General features: G+C 40.2%; 1 protein-coding gene across 3 annotated transcripts in view; it reads left to right on the top strand.

Annotated features, from left to right (window-relative positions):
• Positions 1-15873, top strand: part of tubgcp6 (tubulin gamma complex component 6) — a 34168-nt gene that overhangs the window by 3913 nt on the left and 14382 nt on the right. For all 3 annotated transcript variants that reach the window (XM_079809310.1, XM_079809309.1, XM_079809311.1), the window contains exons 4-16: positions 434-650; positions 755-916; positions 1007-1128; positions 2654-2717; positions 2861-2970; positions 7853-7944; positions 8134-8273; positions 8613-8762; positions 9067-9148; positions 11442-11530; positions 11603-11718; positions 13288-13426; positions 15783-15869. In XM_079809310.1, the coding sequence (XP_079665436.1) occupies positions 434-650; positions 755-916; positions 1007-1128; positions 2654-2717; positions 2861-2970; positions 7853-7944; positions 8134-8273; positions 8613-8762; positions 9067-9148; positions 11442-11530; positions 11603-11718; positions 13288-13426; positions 15783-15869 (1570 nt within the window). The remainder of the gene's footprint in view (positions 1-433; positions 651-754; positions 917-1006; positions 1129-2653; positions 2718-2860; positions 2971-7852; positions 7945-8133; positions 8274-8612; positions 8763-9066; positions 9149-11441; positions 11531-11602; positions 11719-13287; positions 13427-15782; positions 15870-15873) is intronic.

Raw genomic sequence — 15873 nt, forward strand, 5'->3', positions numbered from 1 at the left:
ACACACATACCGGGGATTTTAGTTTCCTTTTCTCTGGCAGTGACTAATCAAACATTGCCTAAATTCTCAATTTAATTTACAGAGCAATCCCTGCTAAGTTTTTAGTTTAACTATAGAAGAGGATAAGTGTGTGTCGCACTCACAACAAGACTCGCAACGGGGGGGCGTGGCATCACGATGGTGGCGCTCCATCGTGATGTCGGTCAGCCATCACGATGGATGATGATATCGTCCATCGGCATCGGCACAACCCTAATAAAGTTCTTTTTATAATAAGAGTATATTAAAAGCTCTGAAAATAACATCCCATTAATGAATACCACAATCAATGCAATGAGTTGGACAGATGAATGCATTGAAGTGCACCCCTTTAAAAGAAGTACTTTGAACATGGTCTACATTTGTCATCCTTTTTTTTTTCTCTCTTCTTCAGTCCACCGGGTCAGAAGGAACCCCCGTACCTGACAGAGGCTGGCAGAGAGGCGTTTGATCAGCTGTACCGGCTGTGGGAAGGAGAAATGAGGAACATTCTGTCCACTCAGACACCATCACCGCTCCTGCCACTGCCGCTGGACTGCCAGAGTCAGCTGGTCAAAGACGTGCTCAATGTCCTGATCGGGGTCTCCTCTGCCACGTTTCCTCTCAATGAGGTAGTTGAATTCAACATACATCAAAAAATACATTTGTAAAAGTGTCTAATTTTATTAATAAGAACTTTTCTTGACTTTCTCTTGTTTGTCATTCTCCTCACAAGGCTAGTGTGCAGTTTGATGTTCGTCCGGATATATGTGTGTCCGGGACGTCCCCTGAGAGTGTGTCTCGGCTGCTGAGTGAGCTGGCGCAGTACGGCACACACTACCTGCGCCTCAGCCGCTTCTCCCTGAGCAGCGGGAGTCAGAAGGGACTCGTCTTCCAGGTGACATGTGCTTTAATTTCTTACAGTAATTAAGGATTTTTTTCCCATAACTACATGTTTCACAGATGCTTGTGTGTTTGTGTGTCTCAGGCCTTCACAGGTGGGCTACGACGTTACCTGCATTACTACAGAGCGTGTGTGCTGAGCACACCGGACTCTCTGAGTCTACTAACTATCGCTTGTCATTTCCGCAAACTGGGGCGTCAGCTCAGGTATATTTTATCATCCTGTCATGCAATCCACAAAACTTTGCTTTTATATGGCTCACATGAAGGATTTTGTAAACATACTTTATTTACAATGCAAAACACTTGCCTCATTATAGTTAGAGCATTTTTGGAAACTAAGTGGTAAAAATGGGTCATGAGTTCACTCTTTCACACTAGCTCTGCCTCTGGGACAAAAAAAAATATTTGTGTGAAATATATACTGTAGTAGGCCATATACACCGGTCAAGCATAAGAAGTGAATAACAATGATTATCTTCGTCACGGCACCTGTTAGTGGATGGGATATATTAGGCAGCAAGTGAACATTTTGTCCTCAACGTTGATGTGTTAGAAGCAGGAAAAATGGGCAAGAGTAAGGATTTGAGCGAGTTTGACAAGGGCCAGATTGTGATGGCTAGACGACTGGGTCAGAGCATCTCCAAAACTGCAGCTCTTGTGGGGTGTTCCCGGTCTGCAGTGGTCAGTGTCTATCAAAAGTGCTCCAAGGAAGGAACAGTGGAGAACCGGCGACAGGGTCATTGGCGGCCAAGGCTCATTGATGCACGTGGGGAGTGAAGGCTGGCCCGTGTGGTCTGATCAAACAGACGAGCTACTGGAGCTCAAATTGCTCAAGAAGTTAATGCTGGTTCTGATAGAAAGGTGTCAGAATACACAGAGCATCACAGTTTGTTGTCTATGGGGCGGCATAGCCGCAGACCAGTCAGGGTGCCCATGCTGACCCCTGTCCACCGCCGAAAGAGCCAACAGTGGCACGTGAGCATCAGAACTGGACCACAGAGCAATGGAAGAAGGTGGCCTGGTCTGATGAATCACGTTTTCTTTTACATCACGTGGATGGCCGGGTGTGTGTGCGTGGCTTACCTGGGGAACACATGGCACCAGGTGCACTATGGGAAGAAGGCAAGCCGGCGGAGGCAGTGATGCTTTGGGCAATGTTCTGCTGGGAAACCTTGGGTCCTCCATCCATGTGGATGTTACTTTGACATGTACCACCTACCTAAGCATTGATGAGACCATGTTCACCCTTTCATGTAAACGGTATTCCCTGGTGGCTGTGGCTCTTTCAGCAGATAATGCTCCTGACACAAAGCACAAATGGTTTGAGGAGCACAAGTTTGAGGTGTTGACTTGGCCTCCAAATTCCTCAGATCTCAATCCAATCGAGCATCTGTGGGATGTGATGAGCAAACAAGTCCGATCCCTGGAGGCCCCACCTAGCAATTTACAGGGCTTAAAGGACCTGCTGCTAACATCTTGGCACCAGATACCACAGCACACCTTCAGGGAGTCCATACCTCGACGGGTCAGGGCTGTTTTGGCAGCAAAAGGGGGACCAACAACACAATATTAGGAAGGTGGTCATAATGTTATTCCTGATCGGTGTATATGTGTATTTAGATTTTGTTGACGTATAAAAATATATATAATATATTAATAAATATGTAGTCTGTAAGATGAAAATCATTTTCAGCAGATGTTAATCCATGTCCTTGTATGTGTTTATCAGGTATCTGTCAGAACTGTGTTGTGTGGATGGAATCGCCGGTGTGGGACGAGCATCATTCCCCATGGTAAGAAACACTTCACATACTTCTGTCAGATGCCGTAGCATTGAGGTTGAGTTTGAAGATGATGTTTTCAGCTCAGAAGTGTTGTAGACAGGTTGGGGTTGGAGGTCTGTGTGTGTAATTGGCAGTGTGATGTCTGTGTTTAGGGTGTAAAACTGCTGTCGTGTCTGTATAATGAAGCTCAGAGTAACTGCAGTAATGAGAATCATCCAGTGCTGCTGTCGCTGCTGAAGAGCAGCTGTGAGCCGTACACGCGGTGAGAAACTCATCTCCTCTATTGCTCTTTACTTATTGATCTATTATTCAACTCAAGAAGGTCACTTAAAAGCAGAGTGGTTTTTGACACGCTATATTTTTTCCAAGTGACTGATACTATGAAATGGTTCCTGTAGTGTCTGGCTGCCATTAAGTGCGCCACAGAGATTCTATGCTATTATTTACTCGTCTTCAGCTGTTATTTTTCTTGTGCAACATGAATGGAGAATCCTCATGCTGCTTTTTCCTATACAACCACATAAAGCCCATGTCTGTCAAGCTACTTTGTTTTGGTTGTGCTTCGGCTCTGCGTGACTGTGCGGATGAATACGATTCTTTCTCATAACTAAAGAAAGAGAGAGATTATCCTACTGCTCATGAAACATTCACTACTAGGCTTAAAGGATATAACCAGTTTAGATGGACAGGATCTCAATCTGACTAGATGAAGTCGTTACTGTAGCTGAACCCATTAATAGACACGGTACTTCCTTGAAAATAAATTCCAGCACAACGCTACAACAACCTTAATGAAATGAGCCTTCACAATAGATAATGCTTTACAATCAACTCTGTTAGAGAGCTACATGTTTATCTGTTCAATAAAATACCTTGCTCATCTGTTGAGTAATGAAATCGCCATCTCCACGTCGCTTTTACAACATTTTAAATCCCTCAGGCCCTGTTTACACCTGGTATTAAGATGTGTTTTGGTCGGTCAGATCACAAGTGGATGGCACTAAATACTAGGGATGCACCGAATCCAGATTTTTGGGGTTCGGCCGAATACCGAATCCACTGGTTAAGATTCTGCCGAAACCGAATACCGAATCCTACTCCCATCCTCAGTCCATTATCACAGTTAACACATCAATGAAGTAAACAACGTCCATCAGTGCCATCTGAAGCCTTTTTTAAGGTCTTTGGTCAAGTTTACTAAAGTAAACATTGTCACGTGTATTCTTCTCGCCACTGTTTCCTGATGGTTTATAAAACAATTACCCCGATACACCCTCTGTCGTTTCAAAGAACAGCACAACGGAGAGCGCAGAAGGCGCGCGCGTAGTCAGCAGATCTCGCGCTGCGGAGACAGATGAAAGTGTAAGCGAGGCTTGAGAGGGTGTTTTCTGTCAACAGGCTGTGCTCCAGATTAACCCACATCACTTAGACATGTTACTTTAAAAAAAAAATAATAATAAAAACCATACAAGGTGAGGGTTGAGGTAGGCCTACTATTTTTATTTGACAAAAAAGCTTTTCCGGTTCTTCAAAGCTTCAAACGGATTCAGTGTATTTTCGTGTTGTCATCTTAATTTGGTAATTATTTAAGTGGAAAATATTTAGTGTAGACCTATTTATTTTATTATTTTTATTTATGTTTTATCTGATCTGTATGCTGATGTTTGCGTGGTAGAATATACCCATTTTGTAACGGGTCACAGACACTCGTCAATCGTATTTTTATTTAATGCCAATTCAATATTATAATCTTATCATTTAAAGGTTAATAATCGGATAATGAGCAGCGGTTGTCGGTTGGGAAAATTAACCAAATGAGCATCCCTACCGCAGTGTATTTTTAATTTAATTTAATTTTAATTTAGAATAGGCAACATTATACCTGGATGACTGTCCTTCCTTTGCCGTTCCTAAAGTTGCTGCACTTTGGCTGCTGTCTGTAGATTCCCTCATAAACAACTTGTATTCTTGTAACTTGTAAATGTTTTAACAGCGGCTATTTTTTGGGTCCTTGCCACCACGAGACAAATTGGCATTGCAAATTGAACATGTAGCTCGACTTGAATCGCCTTCTTTTGACTGAAAGTACTGCCAAACAACATGTTTTCTGTTCACGAGTTCCATTTTCACTTTCTCACAGCCGACTGCATTCGGCCGGTCCACCTAGTAAACACGTAAGGAATAATTGACGACGGGCTGTTGAATTATTAGGAAAACAATGCACACCCGAGGTGGTCCACCTCGGGTGTGCATTGTTTTTCTAATAATTCAATGGCCCGGAGTCAATTATTCCACTTATACTTCGGTTACCACACCTCAAGACATCGATCCAATGATATATTTAAAGGGATTCGTCCGGTTTTTGTACTTAAATCGCTATTGTGAGTAGGACTATTTCTTCCGCGTCTCATCCAACGACTCTTTTGCTAGTTCCGAAACGTCATTTTAAAGCTAGTTGTGGAGGCTTGAGCCACTGATAGCATACTAATGCAGTTATTAATGCAGCGAGTTATTAGAGAGAGAGAGAGAGCCTGCGTCTCTTTCAACAGCGTCAACTAATACGGAACTGTAAGAACAGCGCCTTTATTAACGTTACCTCGCTAGTGAGAAATGTCATGTTGCTTTTAAGTTGCTAAACTATTTTAGTGATAAAATCGTCAGACGAGTGTGTCCGCACTGTATGTGAGCACGCGCGTTTGAGTGGGAGAACAGAGAGAGCGGGTGAGTAATGTGCGTTTCTTACATAATTAAACGTAATTTTGTGGAAATAAAACATGGAAATAATTTGTCCTTTTTCTTCTTGTTTACTATATTTATTTGATTGGTCAGTGTCATTGTGGGTTTTGGTTATTTCTGTTGTAGGCTGTTAAGACATTTGAAATAACTGAAATCATTTGGCGAAGTGATATGGAACTGTAATGCGGTCAAGAGAGCTGCCTGGAACTACGTTCGCTGTGTGTTTCCCAGAAAATAATTGCACACCTCAGAACGTTCATCAGCCAATCAGATTCAAGCATTCAACGGCCCCGTAGTATAAGTTCCATTAATCAACCGCGGCATCATTATGTTGAGCAGCGGAGCGCTCGTAGTGCAAGGTTCGGTTTTGTGGAAAAAAATTCTAAGGTTTGTCAGAAACCGAACCCCGTCAGAAAGCCCAATATTCGGCCAAACCTGAATCCTGGATTTGGTGTGTCCCTACTAAATACACATGTAAACGGGGTCTAAAATGTTTTGAGCTTGTCCACTTTTGACCACTTCCAGAGGTAGTCGAAAACGCATTCAACCGGATTTCTTTTGTAGTGTAAACGCTCATGTGGTCGAATGTTCAAACTAGTGATGCACCAATCATGATTTTACATGGCCGATTCCGATACCGATTTTTTTTTTTTCAAGAAAACTGGCCGATACCGATTTCCGAAAAAAAAAAAAAAAATTTACACAATAAAAGAATGAAAGTATACATGAACAAGATGTTTATTTGGTATTTAACAGGCTAAATTGGCTTTTGGCTAATGAAAACAAATCCGCAATCTGAAATTAAAGGGAAATTGAATTGGAAATTAAAAGGCTGAAAGGTGAAATTAAAGGCAACAACTGCATATTCTGCAATCCAAACAAAGATGTTACTTAAATCAGCATTTGTTTTTAAATTCATTGTAAAGAAAAAAGTCTTTACCAGTGAAATTAAATAAAACCAAAGTATATAATTGTTCCAAAATGTTAAATCAAATAATGTTTAGTGCAACGAAAAAAACTAAGATGCTACAGCAAGTGCTTTTTAAACTGATAGTATTTCATTTCAAAAGTGCATGCATGTTCTTCTTTAGGCTACAAAAAGAAGTATTTCGGCTTTGTCACAATTTAGTCTGTTTCGTTCTCATCCGATCCAACACGTGAGAAGCTGAGCTGAACAAACGCTCACTATCTGCGCTTGTGCAGGGCGCGGAGACCGGAGAGGTAAACTCGCGCAACTTCAGCTCGCGCAGGAAAGCGGCTCTTCATTCCCTTCAGCGCATCTCGTCTCTTCCCTCAGTTCTCCAGTTTCCGTTTGTAACACACAAGTGACATGTTCGCGAATGATTGCAATATAGGCATATGTGCACGCGGGCGCACTTCCGGAAAAATCGGCAGAAAAATACAAAGAAAACCGGCCGGTTGCCGATCGCGCGCTAGAAGCTAAAACCGTCCGGTTCCGGTTTTTTTGCCGGTCAACCGGTGCATCCCTAGTTCAAACAGCCACAAAAGACGCCTACTGACCTAATACGGAAACATTATGGGAAGCGAGCTAGCCAGACGGGATTTAAACTTTGTCGGCTGGACACTCAAGTTTGGTTTAAAGATAAAAAAACGTACCAAGCACAATGTTTTCTCACCATTCCTGATTTCTAACACATACTGTTATCTGGTCTTGCTGCTGTCAGATCAGAAACTAAAGCTGATGCTCTTCCTATGTTTTTACATTGGTTCCGGTCGCATTCATATGTAATTTGTGTGAGCATACTTCGTCCATTAGAAGGAAAAATCTGAAAAAAACTATACATTTACCCGCCCATAGACCCTCCCCTCGAAGAAATCAGGACAGAAGTGGCTGAAAGTGGACAAAAGAGACCAGGTGTAAACGGGAATGTGTCTCCCTCGTCTACTTGTGATCCGCTCGACCAAAATGCATCTCTTAATACCAGCTGTAATCAGGGCCTGGGTTCTTGCCATCTCAAAAAAACCAAGCCAATGTTGATTCTGTTGTATTACGAGCTCTGTCTCGTTCTCTTTTTGCCAGCAGACTCTCCTCTGTTCTGCGTTTGTTTAAAACGGGTGATTCTCTGGAGGTTGGAGATTTAGCTGCTCCATTTCAAGCTTTCTCGCTCGTTGTGACAACTAACCTGCGCCACTCGAACACCATACACGCGTCAGAGCAACTTTTCTCTTTTTTCAGATATGAGACACGCTTGGGCGAATGTACACAATTTCCCTGCAAAAACCATCCCATCAGATATAAATATAAACACTTATAATAGGCTTACCATAGTGATTCAGTGTCAAAATCAAGACAACACATTTTGGAAAAAGGATTAATGATGTATTGACTCATTTAAATTAAGTTTGAACCCCAAAAAAAGTTACATAGTGTCTGTGTTGGTGTGTAGGTTTGTTTCAGACTGGGTGTACGGTGGTGTCTTCCGTGACGTTTATAAAGAGTTTATGATTGAGGTCAATGAGGATTATCTGTCCTACAGAGGTGAGTTTCTCAATCTCACGCTTTAATTTTATGTTTAGATGGCGAGATAAGTCCATTCATTTTCTGCTGCATTATTAGATTAAAAATGAAACCCTGACGGTGTGCAGTTACATCAGTGATAGCAGTCTTAAAATCAATATGTCATTTATGCAAAACCCTCCAAAAATGAATGAATCTCTGTTCCCTCAGATAAGAACTTTTGGACGCAGGGCTACACTCTCATTTCGCGGGATGCTGAGGACTGTGTGCCGGTGTTCCTCAAACACATCGCAAACGATGTTTATGTCTGTGGGAAAACTATCAATCTTCTGAAAATCTGCTGCCCACAGGTGCCCCACAAACACTTAATAATGCTTTAAAGGATGTTTTTGAAGAAGGCTGCATTTATTTGATCTAAAATACAGTAAAAACTGTAATATTGTGAAATATTATTACAATTTAAAATAACTGTTTTCTATTTGAATATATTGTAAAATGTAATTTGTTTCTGTGATCAAAGATGTATTTTCAGCATCATTACTCCAGCTTTCAGCCTCACATGATCCTTCGGAAATCATTCTAATAATATATGCTGATGATTTGCTGCTCAAAAAACGGAATAAAAAAGACATTTTCCTGGAGATGATTTTTGGAAGTCCCGATTTAACTCCATCTGTCCTTTTAAACAGCATTACATCTTCTGGTCGGATATACCAGTGCCCAGGATCGCTGTGACGTTTTCCCTGCAAGAAGTTGAGGAGATTGAGAGAGACTGTGCCGTGTACCGAGGGCGAATGGAGACTATCGCTAGGCACAGCGCCATCAGCAGGGAGGAGCAGGTAATGCACCTGTCATGGGGATCTGCTTGCAGCTGATATATAGTAAAGTAATTATGAGGTTTTCAAAATAGTTCATCCAGGTTAAGTGTTTATGTCTGCAGTATGCTCACTAAATTTAGAGACCCTATAACAGTGTAGCGCCAGTACTGTTGGCATGGCAACAGATGAGATTTTTTAAATCTGGTCCATTAACCCAGTTTCATCAGGACACTGTGACCTAGGCTAAAATCTGCTTCATTGTTTTGCATTGAAGTCTGTCTTGCTTTATTTTTTTCCCCTCTCTCTATAACTTATTTTTCATCAGGCCATGCGGACTGAACAGGCCCGTCAGGAGCTCATTAACCAGGTCAGAGAGACAGCGGCCAAGACCCTGGAGAAAATCAGAGGTCAGAAATCTGTCCCCTCACAACCCAAGCATGCACACACATGCACCTGATGCTGTTAGCAGCTTCTGTCTGGGTAAAATTAGTCTTGCGTAGCCAGACTTGACTTTCATCTGAATTATAAAGTGAGGAATGGGACTCCCTAAAGGCCAGGAAGTTGGAGTGGAGTGAGACATTTGGGACAGAACCACTTTCTTGCTTATCATCATGACCAAAGCTTTTGTTTAGTTTAAGTTGAAGTACTGAAATAATTCAGGGCTCAAATTTCAGCGCAGGATTGCGGGTATTGGGCTTATAATGCAGGAAATTCCTGCAAACATTTATTCTCTTTAGAATGTACGAGCAAATTAATCCGCACAGATTATAAGATAAAGTCAATTTAAAACGTCTTTTCAAGTTTAAAAAGTTTAACTTTTCTGATAAAACCACCCTACGTCAAGCGCCTTTTTGACAGCTGACCAATGACAAGCGAGTAGCAAGACCTGAAAGTGGAGAAGGTGCCGGTTATCTCTGTATGTATATTTAAGTCTACTTTAAAACGAAATATGTCATAAAACACAACCCTGCCTCTTTTCGTTTACATTTAAAACGATATTAAACATATTTATATGTGGTTCAGACAAGTGTGCATATATGATTATCACTGTAGTAAAATTAAATATGACATAAAACACAACCCAGTGTCTTTTTGTTAAATGTAAGTGTATGATCAATAATAGCCAGTATAAAAGTATAAGTAAAAGGTATAAGAAGCTATACAAGAAATAAAGCAAACAATTCAGTCAAGCGTTTAGTGGCTACAACGGTAACGTAAAGTTAAATATCCTAAAAATATAAAGTAATGAAACTTCACTTTGCCCTCGGCCTAAACGATTTGCCAGGGAACAAATTATAGATCCATGAGACCAAAGATCGCCTGTTACATATACACACAACAAATTATATCTCGTGATTAACCACCACAGGACATCAGAACCAGCGGCAGACGTTCGAAGGACTAGCCGAGGAAAGGCTGCCCTCGCCGGGGTTAATGAGCGCTGAGCGCCCCCTGATCGACTGGATCTCAAAACTCCGAAAACAGCAGATAAAATATTCAAATAGGTGCTCTCTTTATAAATAAACCACAGATTTGAGCTTTACACAAGTACATTATCGCCTGAAAAAGTCTTCACTACATTTCGTCACACATCAACAGTAGTATTTTTAAATTACGCGGGGTTTCTCATCAAGACATTTTGTATCTCTGCACCACACAGCACTCTTGTTGCGGCTGTTGTTAACAAAAGACACCCTCGGCTGCTATTTGGAACCAAACACTGCCAGCAAAAAAGACGTCAAGTGTGAACATGCCCTAACAATCATTTTATTTGATTTGAATTATAGAAATTGATAAAGTGTTATATGTGTGCCAGGTTAAAGAGATGTTTTATTCTTATTAAACTGACAGAGTGTGTCTGCTTCCTGAACAATGCTAGGAAGACTATTCCAGTTCCAGTTTAAGTGCTAAATAGGAAACGGATCTACCGCCTGCAGTTGATTTTGATATTCGAGGTATTATCAACTGGCCAGAATTTTGGAGTTTGTTTATTAAGCGTGCAGGGCAACCACCCAGTAGAGCATTACATCTAGCCATGAGGTCATGAATACATGAACTAACTTTTCCGCATTTGTCATTGAGAGCATATGTCATAATTTAGATATATTTTTAAGATGGAAGAATGCGGTTTTACAGATGTTAACTTGGTGAGTATCCTCGTAAACGCAGTCGGTTGTGTCTTAAATAAACATGTAACAGTATAATGGATCCGTGCACTAGCTCTTAAAGCCATAGTCGCCTAATATGTGTCTGTCATTTATGTTAATAAAACAATAAAAGATAGCTTTAATTGTAAGAAATCTGGATTAATAGCCTATGTATTTCATTTTTATAGGACTAAAAGACTATCCAGTGTTTTTAAATTTGAATATTTTATTCTGTAGTATTTCGGTAGTGTTTCTCTACCTGAATAATAGTGTTAGACTGACTCAAAAAACTTTTCTCTTTATTTAATTTGTATCTTAGCAAAATGCATTGATAAAATCTAATTAGAAATTTTAACAAAAACGAATGATACTAAAACAACACTGATATGTATAGTAAGCAATGTTTATTATGTGAGGAGGACACCGTTTTTCTCCTCGTGGAGGTCAAGTATTAATTACCAGGACGACCATCGAGAGGGAGTTCCTCCCCACAGAGGCAGATGAATGGAGTTTACAACTGACGTCCCACTGGTTTCACTCTTGCCCCCTGCAGGCCGCCAGGTGTCGCAGCGTCTGGCGGAGGAGGCCCAGAAGAGAGAGCGATTTGAAGAGATGAAACAGCAGCTGGAGCTCGACCAGGAGGTGAGAAGCATATTAATAACCAGTCAGAAAACCCATCTTCAGCAGCTCTAACTTGTGTGGATGTGGTTTCAGTGGCGTAGTGCTGCGAGACGGAAGGAGCAGGAAGATGATTTCAGCTACGCTCGAGAGCTCCGAGACCGAGAACAGAGGCTGCAGGCCCTCGAGGAGCAGCTGGAGCGCCGGGCACGGTGGGCGGCACACAGTAACACTCAGAAAAGAGAACGATTGAGGCTGAGGCTGTAGAGCGCAGCAGTGACCTCCCACAGGAAGTTTATTTCCCATTCATATTCTCCACATGCTTTAGAGCAAATTATTCAGTAAAGCATTATGTGCCATGAACCAAAAGAGCTCTCAGATGAATCATAACATTACAATATTGTCTAAAATCCAAAGAAGTATTTAAGAAAAAAGACCAAGGTACAAGATTAGTCTTTTATGAGGAAATGAACTATTCATTGCAAAGCATTGCAAATGACTTAAATGAAAATCAACATAATGTATTATAGTAGTTTATTGCAAAAGAGTTGAACATACAAATATGCAAGTATAAACTTGCAAATGTTATTTGCAGTGCATCATGGGAGGGGGTGGGTGCTCACTACTGAGCTTTTTCACTACATTTCACGCATCCATGGAAACAGACCTTTTGAATTAGTGTATTGGACTTAAGGAGTGTAATTCTTTCGTCATGAATTTGGTGATAAAATACTTTTTTAAATGTTTAAAACTCAAAATCTGAATCTTTTAGTATGAATGTGTTAGCCTAGAAGCTAGTGTGCCCCAAAATTCGCATTTAGAAAATATAAGCATTCAAAACTTAGTCTCTCACTTTTGCCAATATGGATCAATGATTTTGATGACATCACTCCGCACTTCCGCTACTCTTCACATTTTCTGTCCAATTGAATGCTCTAGAATCTAAAGCCACGCCCCCTACATTATAAACAGCTGAAATCAGACACTTTGAACACATGTACTATTTTCTACATGGTGAATGGCACACAGTGCACTATATAGGGGATAGGGAACGATTCAGACAGTGTAAATATGCTTTCCATTGGGCCAAATGAAGGTGGTTGGTCACATGAACCTCCAATATCAAAGACACAATGGTACAGAGCACATCATATGCACGAGTCTGCATAGACCAGAAAACATATTGGACCCATTTGAATTCTGCACAGAATGCTGTATTGTAAAGCGATATGGAGGAGGAACGGTTAGACAGACTCTGCATTAGAAACAGCACTGACGAGTAGAAGAGATAACATGGTACCATGCACAAACTTAACACACATCCTCAGCATTGATTATGTTCACGGTTTTGCTTTAGTAACGGTTTCATATTAAATCTAAATCTATTAGACTGTGGCTGTTAAATGTGGCTTTAACAAGCTCAACAGCCGAGCTGTGATCATAAACCAAACACTACTGGCTGTTTTAAAAAGGGGGAGGAGCTGCTTGATATGCCCCGCCCTGTCTTCCTGTTTCAGTGGAAGTTACGTCAGCATGTTGAATAATGCTGTATGTTTCAATGCAAAATACATTGAAGTTGTGTCTTCATAAAGCATCCTATCACCCTCAGAGCTCATGGTACATCTGTCTTGAGAAGTCTATATGTTATCAATAAAAATCTATTTCACTGTGAAGAGAATGAATAGGATTTTTTTCCACTCTATAAAAGGATTCAAATATCCAGAGAGACATTTAGCATGAAGGAAATTCAGAATTAAATGATTTATTTTCTGTGTGTTCAGGATGGATCTGATCGCTCAGTACGGTCAGTTATCAGAAGCCGCTGCTAGACGAGAGCTCAGGGCCATGTGGAAGGTGCAGAGGATAAAACTCGACGAGCAAAGAGTGAACTTCCTGCAGCAAGAACAACAGAACGTACAGGTCTGATATCATTCTTCAGAATTTTGATTGTAGAGTTTGGTCATATAAGCCGCGTTTCCACCGCAGGAACTTTCCCCAGGAACTAGGAACTTTGGGGTGGTACTCGGTGTGTTTCGACCGCTGGAACCAGGGTCTAAATGAAGTTCCGGGTAAATATTTCCCCCTCTGAACGGCCCTGCTCGCGAGGTAGTACTTTTTCAAAGTTCGGGAACTTTCGGGGGTGGGACTTGGGCGCTGAACATGCTGATTGGTTGAGCTCACGCCGCATTTTATTTCAACCGGCATTTTTAAAAGTCTTGCAAGGTTCGTTCTGCATTCAGTAAATATCAGTCTTGCTCTTTCTGTCCGATGGCGCGCGTTGTCTCAGCCATCTCACGGTCAATGTCCGTAATAGCTGATAATAACATACGTTGTCTTATTGTAAATTGTTGTCTTATTGTTATTGTAAATTGTAAAATCTTTTCCGCCGTTTTGTTAATTATATATTTAGTAAACCAATACATAACCAGCAATAGCAGTGCTGCTTGCATCTCCTCCACTTGTTATTGTTGCAGACAGTGTCGCACAAAAATGATTACTGTCCGTCGCTGACTGGGAGGAACAGTCGTGTGCAGTCCTACATCACCAGACTAATTTGCCTAATCTTCACGGTACTTTAGAGCGCAGTGGAAACGCAGACAGTAGCAGGTCTGGGGGAAAAAAGTTCCTGGTACAAATTGTTCCAGGTAATTTCGGTGGAAACGGGGCTTTAGATTTAGTTTTTATGTCATGTTTATTGTCTTGTTCTGTTATTGCAATGGTTTTCATTAGTAATATTAAATTAGTATTATTATTAATATTATTTGTTTTATTATTATTTTTGCATTTGTAATAGAGAATGTTTGTATCTTACTCTGATATTGCAATGGGGATATTATTGTTGTTATTTGTCATTTGATCCATTTTCAAAAAATTATTTTACTATTTTATTTTTTTTCCTTTTTGCGTTTTAATAGAGAATTTCTGTTTAGTAGTGCAAAAGTGATATTTTTATTCTTAATCAGTTTTTAGTAACTTGTTTTGCTAAAAATTTATTTTTATTAGTGCTGTGAAAATATATTTTTTCAGTTTAACGCATTAAAAATATTTAATGCAATTAACGTTCGTTTTTATATCCATTTTTGCCCAGCGTTACATTATATGATCACACTCTTATTCATGTAATGCTTTTAAAGACACAAGAGAGTGCGCTGTCTGTCAATGTCCTGTCTGTGTGTGTGTGTCTCTCAATCAGATCCTTAGTTCAGTAGTCAGGGCACTGATCAGGGAGTTGGCCACATTCATGTACACGATATACTGATTCACCACCAAGGAAGATGGGGAGCTGACACACACACACACACTCGACGCATGTGCCAGTCTCGTGCACACATCGAGTTCTCTTTCGCTCTTGAACAAACAATAACAACAACACAGAGAATGTTGCCAAAATGCCAGTTTTGTAGAGTATTCTCATAATAGGAGTCTTAAATTAGTTAAATAACGTCTTAAATTAACTTGTGAGAAAATGAGATGCGTGGCACAGCGCTTCAGATCCGCGTCATGTTCAGAAGCGGCAGATCTTAAAGTGACAGCAGCACTGATGATGTCTGTCATTAATGCTCATCAAAGAACACCGGGAACAGAGAAAAGATGATTAATCTATATTTAATTTATTATTCAATTTCTATACATGTCTAACAGGGAAGGCCACAGGTAAATATAACATTTATTATAATGGGTTTGTGTAAAGATTGTTTTAAGTTAACTTAAATTAAAAGTCATTTTTTAAAGCCTAATAAATGTTGAAATTGGTAGCTTTCAGTTATACTGTAATGTAACATCGTTCATGTTTCATAGAGACATTAGTATCAGTGATACTGGCCTTCATTCATAAAAAGATGCCATAACAACACACATTTAAAATATGCTGTCTTTAAATTGTTTCTACATTAATTTGGAGAGTAACTGAAATTAATACAATATCAAAATATTAAAAACTCCAAAAATATTAAAAACTTGTGATTAATTACAGATTTTTTTTATGAATTAGTTAATTTTTTTTAATTGATTCCCAGCACAAATTTTTATAAATATATATAATACATTATTTATTTTTCACAAGAAAACAATACAAATAATGTATTAAATTTTTCATTTGCAGTTATACTGCAATGTAACACAAACATCCTTGTGTCATGTGGAAGTCTCCAGTTCTCGGTTTATGTCTGGTAGATGCGCTTGCGTTAGTAATCATATGTCCAGCAGTATATACTTTAGCCTCTGCCATTAAAAGGGATAGATAAGCTGAAATATTTATCTTATGATTTCTGTTCAGGCTCTTCTGGAGAAGTTTCCTTTAGGTCTGCAGGGCCCCCCTCCGGAAACAGCCTACAAACAACAGCCTGCACAACTACACGCTGAGGTCT

This window comes from Gobio gobio (genome assembly GCF_949357685.1).
Source record: "Gobio gobio genome assembly, chromosome: 25".
In the NCBI taxonomy this organism is placed as follows: domain Eukaryota; kingdom Metazoa; phylum Chordata; class Actinopteri; order Cypriniformes; family Gobionidae; genus Gobio; species Gobio gobio.